The 11,307-nt window shown below is 37.0% G+C and overlaps 1 protein-coding gene across 1 annotated transcript; it reads left to right on the forward strand.

Annotated features, from left to right (window-relative positions):
* Positions 1-47: 47 nt before the first annotated feature.
* Caf1-55 (chromatin assembly factor 1 p55 subunit) lies at positions 48-10,817 on the forward strand. Its single transcript, XM_019061560.2, has 10 exons — positions 48-237; positions 1,410-1,557; positions 2,228-2,373; positions 2,903-3,107; positions 4,059-4,236; positions 5,060-5,254; positions 6,148-6,225; positions 7,000-7,134; positions 9,420-9,518; positions 10,472-10,817. The coding sequence occupies exons 1-10, from the start codon at positions 219-221 to the stop codon at positions 10,550-10,552; spliced, it is 1,284 nt and encodes a 427-aa protein (XP_018917105.1). The 5' UTR covers positions 48-218; the 3' UTR covers positions 10,553-10,817.
* Positions 10,818-11,307: the final 490 nt, after the last annotated feature.

Here is an 11,307-nt window from a genome sequence, read left to right on the forward strand (position 1 = left end):
AAATGTAGTAGCTTTCAAAATATATCGATCTACTTGGCACCGTCATTGCCTGCCTTTGTCAGCCAGCGCCATTTTCCATCCCGCTTACCTCATTTTGGCGGCTTATTTTCCGCATCGTGAGCCGGCTTTGGGATTTTTTAAAGTTTAAGAAAATCTTATCCTGCTGATCAGTTCCATTTGCATTGATTGTGTCGTTCAAGACCGCGTCTCCTATCATCATGGGTGACAAGGAAGCTGGTAAGTTGCTTTGCTTCTCTCAGTCTAATCTTGTATCACCTTGCTCCGTGAGCAGAAGGACCTGTTGGGTTTTTGTGCCTTGAGTGAGGGGTTTTTATCGAACTACACCCAAGTAAGATCAGAATATCTTGGCCTCTTCAGGCTAATTATTTTGCACATTGAGCGCAAAGTATATTCTGCACCATTCGAAGACACTTAGCCACAGAACTTTCTAATTGCTTGTGCATTGTGTGTTGAGGCACAAGTCAAGTATCGTTTACGTCACCACTGATCAATGATGCCATTTGGCCGCACGTATTAACTTGTTGAACGGTGCTGATTCAAAACTTATCAGAGATCGACATTTGTCTTGACATACAATGCGCAAGCTCTAATCGGGAGGTGGAGGCCATTCAAGGTTTGTCAGCGTCCATAGGGCTTTTTTATCTTCACTGCAGGGAATCATGGAGGATCATGATGAACTCTTCATACTTTTTATTCTGGTCCACTGTCATGATCCTTGCGCATAGTGGAATGCTTGGATCCTTCTTCCGAGATAGGTTGCGTGCAATTCAAACAGGTTATGTGCAATTCAAACTCAGCCAAATTGCTTTGAAACATAGATTATCTGATAGACGCTATTAGTGCCACGTCACAGTAAAGCGATATATATCGATTTTTTCGCATTGGTGGAATTGAAAGAGTTTATGCCAATGCTATTGTTTGGATCCAATTTGATACAATGGAGAATCCCTATGATGGCATCGCTACCATTAGCGTCTATCCATTGCACTTCATGGATCAAGGTAAAGCCCTTTTGTCTTTTTATTGGAGCAAGGCTCTATCAATAACCTTGTTGGAACCAATCTATTTCTACTAAACGTTAGGTACCCTTCAAGAACTTCGAGAATCACAGCAACCATCTCTTGATCGCATTTCAATTTTGCAAGAATACCTCCTATTAAGGTGTATTATCGAGTGTGAGGAAGGGGAAACTCGCACATTGATTCATTGATGATTACCAGCATTTTATTCATTGCGTATTGCTGGCCTGATGAAGGACAACTGACACATGACATAATGTTCCCACTAAGCACCAACCACTGAGTCAAAGAATGTTTTTTGGTGATTAGTGATGATACCAAATCTTGTAAGTAATGTTATTCTAATATTAGCACCTTTATTATTTGTAGAAACTTTCGACGATGCTGTCGAAGAGCGTGTTATCAATGAAGAATACAAAATCTGGAAGAAAAACACGCCGTTTCTCTATGATCTCGTCATGACCCATGCTCTTGAATGGCCATCTTTAACTGCCCAATGGCTACCAGATGTTACCAGGTACTATTCGAAATTTTAAATCTTAGCATACTTTTTAAGGGTTCGATTGTCCAGATATAGAAGCATTTTAACCAAGCATTTTTTAGATTCTCTCCATAGCTATGAGTGTCTCACTTGACCGATATTATTTGAAAGGACAGGGATGTAGACAATCTTTAGCCTTCCCATTCTGAAAATCCTTTTCCTTACCACAGCCCTGGATACTTTAAAAACTAGAAAATCAACATCATTCCTTCATAGAATTTTTTCCGTACAAAATTGAAGATGAAACACTGCAGTTATTACTTACTGTTGTTAAGTAGTTTTTCATTAAGTAGAAAAAAAAAAAACATAGTAGGAAGTCTGCAATGTTGCAAACAGAGATACATAGTTTGGGAGTTTCATCGTTGATATAGGTTTCAGCTTTAGACCTGCAGTAAAGTCCCTTAGCACCGCAAAGTGCACCCTAAGTTTTTCTATCGTTCTTCCCTCATCACTAAGTACGTACAGCTACATTACTCTCTTTCCTCTCCTGCTGGCGCTATCAGTATTATGAGGAATAAGAGAGGCATTGTGCCCTCTGAATGTATTCTAGTTTTGCTCTAGAACTATCTATCATAGGCTAGTAAATCTCTTGCATATTTTTCATTACGTGTAGAACCTCGGTCAAAATTTTGTTTTTATGTTACAGGCCAGAAGGCAAGGATTACTCTATTCACCGCTTAATATTGGGCACTCACACTTCCGATGAACAAAATCATTTATTGATTGCCAGTGTTCAGCTTCCGAGCGAAGATGCCCAATTCGATGCCTCCCATTATGACAATGAGAAAGGAGGTAAGCTTTCTCTGCTAGAAAAGCACTAGCTGCTAGCAGATTTTATTTTCCTAAATGGTATGAGATTGATTTTGATTTGTTAATCATTATCCATATAAATAAAAAAACAGAAACCAAACACGTCACAAGATTACTTGTTTGGAGCTTTAACTGGTAGTTGTTAACATTTAAATTACTTAAATTCCCGATAATTTTACTAAGAATATTATCAATTAGTCATATTGATGACCACACTATCGTATTTTTGTGGAAAAACCCCTGTTTTAAGTCTTATTTCAAAGAGGCTTTCCAAAATGAGCTAATAACAGCTCCTAGAATATGAGTCTGAGTCTAGAACCTGAATCTGCAATTAATCTGTCGGAAAAGAGTGATGCAAAAATTTGAAGTAAACCCACATCAATAAGAACAGAAATTAGTCATAAATCGCATAATTTGTTACACCAAGTGATTATGATGATTCAACTCATCCTTTTCACATGTTTGCTCATTGACACATTTATTTCTAATTTTACATTTTTGTTTTGATCAGAGTTTGGTGGATTTGGTTCAGTCAGTGGAAAAATTGAAATTGAAATAAAAATAAATCATGAAGGAGAAGTCAACCGTGCAAGATATATGCCCCAGAACCCTTGTGTCATTGCCACAAAAACTCCATCCAGCGATGTTCTTGTTTTTGATTACACAAAGCATCCCTCCAAACCTGACCCGAATGGTGAATGTCAACCTGATCTGAGGTAAGTAAGGAAAGGTTTTTATCCAATAGAATGCTCGTCAAAATTTTTTTTAGGTTTAACTGGTTGGACACAATAAGAACTTCCTGAAATGGAGTTATGCGATTGGTATTTGTATCACACGTTTTCTCTATTCTCTATGTATCAAGTCAGAAAAGCGAAAAATGACTTTGCTGGAGGCACACAGAAGTCAAAGGATGCAACTTACCAATTGCGTATGTTTATTTCAGCCTAGTTTTGTCTTGTCCCACCAACAAGAAATCCAAATGAATTATTTAAATGAATTGATTGATTGCACAAACTGCTTCAGCAATTTCCAAAACTTAGGACTCTGACATTGGCAAGTTACTTTTTACCTCACGGTTAAAAAAAAAAAAAAAAAAAAAAAAAAAAAAAACCATTGGCAAGTTAATCATATCAGTCAGTGTACCAATTATTTGATCACAAAAAGTTGAGTGAAGAATTTTATGCAGGAAATTTGATGCAAGCTTTTACTGTCCCCGCATGTTTCTCCTAAGTGTGATTAAACCTCTCATATCGGCGCTCGCCCTCAACAGATTTAACTGCCATCTTTGATTTGGTTGGCATCTTTTGGACGAGAGAGAATTTCTGACCTTTTACATGAGTCCTCTTACAAAAATTGCACTGCAACGATACCTCACATGACACTACAGATTTTGAAATACCACAATTCCATATGATCACATTATAGACACCATTTCGAATTTTACATATTTTAAGGGGGCTTCTTGGGTTGAGTGATGGTAAATTTTTCGCAAATGCTCAGTAGGACTTTATGTTAACATTAAAACAAGAAAAGCTTGCTCAATAATTTGTTCCAGGTACAACTTAAGGAAGAGAGGTTGTAAATGTGATGGAAGAATGTGTAATCTGTAAAGTAATTTTCCTTTTTTACAAGCTTATAATGACTTCCTATTTTTTTAAATATTTCAGATTGAGAGGTCACCAAAAAGAAGGTTACGGTCTGTCGTGGAATCCAAATCTTAATGGATACTTACTCAGTGCTTCAGATGATCACACAATTTGTTTGTGGGATATAAATGCAACTCCCAAAGATAACCGAATAATCGATGCAAAAACCATTTTTACCGGTCATACAGCTGTTGTTGAGGTAATAAGTCTCCTCAGAACCATGTCTTTAATTATCTGTCGACTATTCACTACATGTTCGCCCAAGGGTGCAGGAAATGAAGAATAACGCTCAGATTTTTCCCCTAAAACTAAATGCACTGACTTAGTGCCCTCCATCAAATGCAGAGCTGAAAGGAATGAATAAAGTGTAAAAACTCGACTGCTTTTACAAAAAAAGTCCTTCTCGGCAACTGCTTTCGCAAAGAAGTCCTGTAGTGTGCTCCTCTGCTCTAGCATTTTCAGGATCCCTGCCTCTGAGTTAGCCATGGTTGTACGTTTAGAAATGGATATTAGAAATCTCTGTTGTGCCAAGCCTATTTTTTGTCCGATTTTGCCATTGGCTACTCTACTGAGTTAGCTTTATCTCTTACGTGCGACAGGCGCATCATCAGTGCTGCAGTCCTATCTTACTCTCCTCACAAACATCTTATTTGGCAGAAACTTATTTTCCTAATGTATTCTCTTACTTTTGAAGCTCATAAAAAATACCTGTAATTCTTTCGTTTCTGAAAAGACAGTAAATTTTGTTTTAAAATTCCTTCCAAAACTAATTTTGAAAAAACAGCTTTTCTTGCTAATATCACCTCCTAATTTTTATTCTGACCTGTCTTTCAGTGTGTTACTCTTTCTTTCTTTTTTAAACTTCGTTGTTATTGAAAGGAAAGGAATTTACTGACCACCAACATATCTCTTGAATGATTAAATATTGAAAACTTGATGACCATGATTTAAGAATGAATGACAATTATCTCTTTTCTCAAGAGTCTTAGATTCTTTACATTAATGCATAATTCCCTCTGCAGGATGTGGCGTGGCATTTATTGCACGAGTCATTGTTTGGATCTGTTGCTGATGATCAGAAATTGATGATATGGGATACCAGATCGAACAACACAAGTAAACCTTCTCACACAGTAGATGCTCATACAGCTGAAGTCAATTGTCTATCTTTCAACCCGTACTCTGAATTCATCCTCGCTACTGGTAGCGCAGATAAGGTATGAATTGAAACTTCTTCTTTTCTCCCTATAGTAAATGAGGTTACGCTAAGATTACTGTAACCATTTATGAAGGAAGCATTTTTAATACACCTGCTTTATCTGAAAGCTCTATTTGTCAGTCTAGCACTGAAACTCACTGGTAATTTTTCAAATTTCTTGTAGTATGCTGTTTTGGGCGTCTAAATTCAAACTTAGGGCTATGAGAATAGTTTTACTGTATTCGAGTAGTAATTTGAGATATTCAAAGAAATTTCCACCAGTCACATTTTTCTACAAAATTGATGGAGCGTTGCGCTTCAACTCCATTTGCTAGCTGGGGCAGTGCGTGGCAGACAGCTTTTGTTGGCTCCTACCCAAATCATATTTATCGCCACAGCAATCGGATAATGCAAATATTTGTCTCTGAGTTTTAGCACTTTCTGGTCCAATGTCGGATATATTCGCCGTGAAAAATAATGCATTTAGGTCGGATGTCGGATGCAGTCGCCTCAAAGTTTAAACTTCTGCGCAGGCCTAATGTCGGGTATATTCGACTGCTCCTGCAAGTGGCGGCCTCTAGTGGACCCTTTGAAAACCACTGTCTTTATTGACAACATCGCTGCTACCTTAACCTTGCTTCTCTGTGCTGTGGAAAACTGCCGCGGACCGGAAAGGGTTAGTCACCGTTCAGGATGAAAAAAGTGTAAATTTTAAAGGCCATTACATATTATCCTCAAGATTTGTCAAGAATGAAAATCTTTTCAAGTTGTCAGAAATGTGCAGTCCCATTTTTTGCTCACATACAGAAGCTGAGGGAACTCTAAAGTAAGAATTCTGCTTTCCATGTTTTAATGGCTTTTGTCATCTGAGGTGTTGTATCTTGTTCTAAAATAGTGTTCAATTTTTTTCAGACTGTTGCACTGTGGGACCTGCGAAATCTAAAACTAAAACTTCACTCCTTCGAATCGCACAAAGACGAAATCTTCCAGGTAAGTGTTTTGCACTCTAATATTTTGCATACAAATCATCCGTTTGTAACTTAGCTTATTTCTGCTGAGTCTTTATTGAGTTAGACACAGGAAACAATTCGCAAATTGTAACTGACACTGATTAGAAAAATAATTTAATTTATAATTGACCAATTCTAAGCAAATTTTTAAGTGTTGAGAAGGTTGATTTTTTTTTTTTGTTTATTTGTCACTGAAATTTACATCGGTACCAGAAACTCTCTACAGTGAAAAGAGGATTATAGAGAGAAAACACTAGAAAGACAATATGGTACTTGAAGCAGGAAAAAGGGGGCTATTTGAGAGTAATCGACGACCTAATAAAGATTATGTCAGGGGGGAATCTCAAGACAAGTTAGTGACTCCGGAATTAGCTTGTTGGCATCCACTGGATTTGAGGAGGCTGATGTTTTAGGTATTGCCAACAAAGCAAAATTCCTTCAAGCTTTAATTAGGCCACAACTTTTGGTTTGTCTTGTTGTCTTCATGTTAGCGCAAGGGGGCGAGTAGTATTCTTTTGTTCATTTTTGTAACCTGAGCTCATGTAGATTTCAACTAGCTGTAGGAATAACTGTCATAAAACTCGTCTGCGCGTGGAAATTGTTTGGCATGCATGGTAGTGCTTTTCATTGTTTTTATTAAAAAACTCATTAGTGCAGGCAACTTAGTATCTAACTGCGGACTGAGCTTGAGGATTTGAGTTGTACTTAAATCAAGTAAAAGTATCCTTTTTTAAACACTTGTTTTCTTCATTAGGTCCAATGGTCACCGCATAATGAAACAATCCTTGCATCCAGTGGCACAGACCGAAGGCTCCATGTTTGGGACTTAAGTAAAATTGGTGAAGAACAGTCGGCCGAGGATGCTGAAGATGGACCACCTGAACTGTTGGTGCGTACTCAACTTGTGCCTTTTATATTAGTTGATTCTGATCTATCAATGAATTATCTCAGAGGATCTTCCTCTTGGAGGATTAAGAAAGTAGTATTTCTCAATTTTTTGAAATATTGGCTGATACACTCCTCCTACATAAAATTTGAATCAGAACGATTCTGCTGACCCTAGGTTTTTCAGCAGAACTACACATTTTCAAACATTGGACGCAAAGGTTCTGTTATGTGTAACCTGTTATTGAAGTATTTTATTTTTTCTCATTTGATTCATCATGATGCATATTACAAAAACTTTTGTCAATAGAGCAATTAGTCTTCATTCCCATAATTGGCTCGCCTAACTACTAGAGCTGTTCTATCAAGGATGTTTCGGTTTGATCTCAAAAATTCACTGCGACTAAAATTTAAATATGATTTATGAGGAAATAATGAAAATATGTGAAATATTTTTTCAGTTTATAATTTTATAAGACTCTTAAAACTAGAAAGAAGTTCAAGGATCATATCTTCATGAAAAAATGTTCATGAGACTTAAAGTCGATGTGTTAAGTAAAATCTTGCAGACATTGATTCATTTTTTCTCCAGTCCATCTGTCCATGTATATTGTAAAATTGATCAACCCATATTCTGAATGCGCATGAGTGAAGGTGTTCATTCTGCTCGGTGCTGTATGAATCATTCCAGCTGGGCTGTCAACTCTTTTAAGCCATCTAAAAACAAATTTAGTTAATGAGCCATTATATTATGCTTTTATGGCTCTGTAGTCAGGTGCAGCTTAGGTTGATCAATAGACGCAAGCTTTCAAAGTGGCTGGTTGTGGCTTGTTTGAGTTGTTTCGATATGATTTTTAAAAATGAGCAGTGCCAGTCATGCATTTGCTTTGCCGTCCTATGTGAAGGCAGAAGTGTAATTGCAGCTTTTGATGCACTTAATGTGAAATTAAAATTAGATACTGGCCTCACTTGGCTGCCAGTTTGTCTAGTTAATATTGTCAGAATGACAGCTACCATGGCTGAATGCTGCAAATTCCATCAAACGCAGTGGAAATTTCAAATGCGATTAATTGTTCAACTCTGCCTTGATGAAAAAAAAAATCTGGTTGGTAAACCTGCAAAGCAGCAAAAAAGGAGAAAAGTGCAAATGGAAATGAAGCATCTCAAACTGAATAGTTGATTTCTGCACATTGAAAATTTGACCACATTTTACAATTAGAAGCCACTATTTACAGCTCTCCCCAGGAGCAATGTATGTGCCATTGCTTTTCATAAAGCCAAATAAGTGCTTTTACAAATGAGTGAGGAATTAGTTCCTAATGGGCCTGTTGCAAACTTTTGCTAGAGCAAAAATAAGAGTTGTTCCTTATAGATAATGTCTCAAAAATCATGATGAGTGCATCGGCAAACTCTGAAATGCACTCCTAACTTCACAATCTGTGTAAGAAATTTGCGTTTTTTTAAGCATCCCGCTTCAAAAAGGATACTACAGCAGAGATGAACATTTTGTTAGAGGAGTCATACCATTCAATCCTTGCTCAACATGGCCGATGCTTCAGCGGGTAAGTTGAGGAGAGCACCAGGTCAATCAAGGCGGATATCTATCAACGCGAGAAAAATGTGAATGTAATCACGCCGATTGTTATTAGGTGGTTAAAATCATCCTGAGTCCTGAATCGTCCTGTCACATGTGTTTTGGCGGATTGGCGTCGGCTATGTTGAATATTGCGTAGTATCCTTGTGAGCAGGGATTGGATAGAATGACTCCTCTAATAAAATGTTCACCTGTGCTGTGGTATCGTTATTGAAGCAGGAAGCTCGTAAAAACGCAAATTTCTAATTCAAATAGTGAAGTCAAGAGTGCATTTCAGACTTTGCTAATGCGCTCATCGTCATTTTTGAGACACTTTCTATGAGAAAAACCTCTTACTTTTGCTCCAGCAAAAGAGTGCAACAGGCCCATTGCAAAATAAGAGTCCAATTGATCCGTTGCCTGTAGGGTTGGAATTCAAGTAATATCGATTCAAGGATCTGCAGAGGTAGATCATTTTTCAGAAAAACTGTCATCATCGATCAATCTACAGAGATTCAAATCAAACATAGATCTTCATTAAATGTTTTTAAATTTTTTTTTTTTTTTTAAAAAAAATCTGCAGTTACCTACCAAAGCATAACCAAGATCATCTTGTTCCTTTAATTGCTTTTCAATCATCTCATTACCTACCCAAATGACTTACTGTCTGCAAAGAAGGTAATTCTAATTATAATTCTTTTTTTTTTGTTGACCAGTTTATTCACGGAGGGCACACAGCCAAAATTTCAGACTTCTCTTGGAATCCTAATGAGCCTTGGGTCATCTGTTCCGTATCAGAAGATAATATTATGCAGGTAAGGAACTGTTACTGCAATGAAAGGTTTTTTTCCTGTAATAAAGGAAATCTAATATGTGACTCATCTTGCTTTTTAGCCACTGTAATTTATGGCGATTGGCACGTATGTCACATATTAAGTAACCAAAATCTAGCTGAAAGAAACCAATCCGCATCAAAGCCAGACCCAACTACCAGACCCCCCCTCCTCTTCTCTTATGTGTGTAACATATTTTGCAAATCGTCCTTAAAAATGGATTTTGCTGTTTTAAATTTGGATTGGGCTGAACAGTTATTTTCTCAGTTTTTTAGCTTGAAAAAGTGGACAAAATTACAAACAGTTATTTTCATAATTCAAATCTAGCTTGGAAAAGAGGACAACATTATAAAGTAACTTAAACTGGAAAAAAAATTAGACTTGCTTAACTCTACCTCAAGAGTAGAGGGATTTTAATACCTTCAAAAATTGTTTTAACACCTGTTTGGCCCCCCCCCCTTCCTCTCCAAATGAAACTGAAAATTCGGAACTTTGGATTTTGTGGCACCTATGTAAGAATGAAATAGAAGGCTATCCCCTAAATTTTACAGTTTCCTTTGATCTAGGATCAATTGAATCGTGCCGTGCAAAAACTGCCGTGTCCGTTTTCCAGGTTTAAGCTTTTGTGTGTTAATAATACTTTTCAAGAGTTGAGCATGAAAGTGGTGCAAGGACTTGTTCTGATACTGAGATGACCTAAAGTGAGTATCAACACCATTTACATGGTTGCGTCTACTGAGAAGTATTATCAACTCAAAAACATTCGAGACTGGAAGAATGGACATTAGCAGTTTTTGCACAACATAATTCAATTAAGGAAAAAACAAAAGCCAAAGATAACCCTGCCTTCTCACTCTTTCTTGCTGAGATGTGGGTAAATTGAATGAGCCCCATGATCTGCCTTTCATCATTTCATATTTTGATTTTTCTTTCAGGTTTGGCAAATGGCTGAAAATATCTACAATGATGAAGACCCTGAAACACCTGCCTCAGAGCTTGAAGCTGGCACTTCCTAAACAATTAAATTTTCTTTTACTGTTCTTAATGACCTCGTTATTTTCATGTATCCTTAGGAGATTTATCCATTCCTTATTTTTCAACCTTTTTTTTTTTTTTTTTACAAATACATATTGCTCCACTTTAAAGCAACCCCTAAAAAAATGTGTCCCCTGTCATCCTGAATTTTTAAATCATTCAACTAGTGTTAAACTGTGTTAAGTCCTAATTTCGAATGTGTTTTATATCTTTCCTACAAAATATACTTCATTAGTTATTTTGTCACTCCGTTAGTTTTCTCTACCTCCTAAAATCTTAAAAAGAAAAAAAAAGCGGAAAGAAGAGGGGATCAACCTCAATATGGACCCATGAACCCAAAAATTGTGTTCTGAAAAGTTCTCCTCTCAGCATGCTGCTTTACGTATTTGTCTGTAGAATTTTATTGAGAATTCTTCAAAATAACGTTGAAAGAAAGTTCCGAGGAAACATCACTTATCATTTTCACTTTCTAATGGGATTGTTAAGGTGAAACTACAGCAGTGCGTAGTAAGAAATTTCTCTGCGCAGGGAGCGCCACTGCTGTGTTTTGATTTTTTGGTCCACGCTATTAGAGTCCGTACTGCTCTTCGTGAGTCCTTGAGCTTTTATGAAAGTTAAAGGAATTTTTGTTTAAATCAAAGAGTCATAAGTTCTAGCCATAACGTTCCTCTTCCAATTGACACTAAAAACGACGTGAAAAGTAATTTCTGAAGCCTTGAAACTTGATCCGAGGAAA

The sequence above is a fragment of the Bemisia tabaci genome, chromosome 1, assembly GCF_918797505.1.
Source record: "Bemisia tabaci chromosome 1, PGI_BMITA_v3".
Classification (NCBI taxonomy): domain Eukaryota; kingdom Metazoa; phylum Arthropoda; class Insecta; order Hemiptera; family Aleyrodidae; genus Bemisia; species Bemisia tabaci.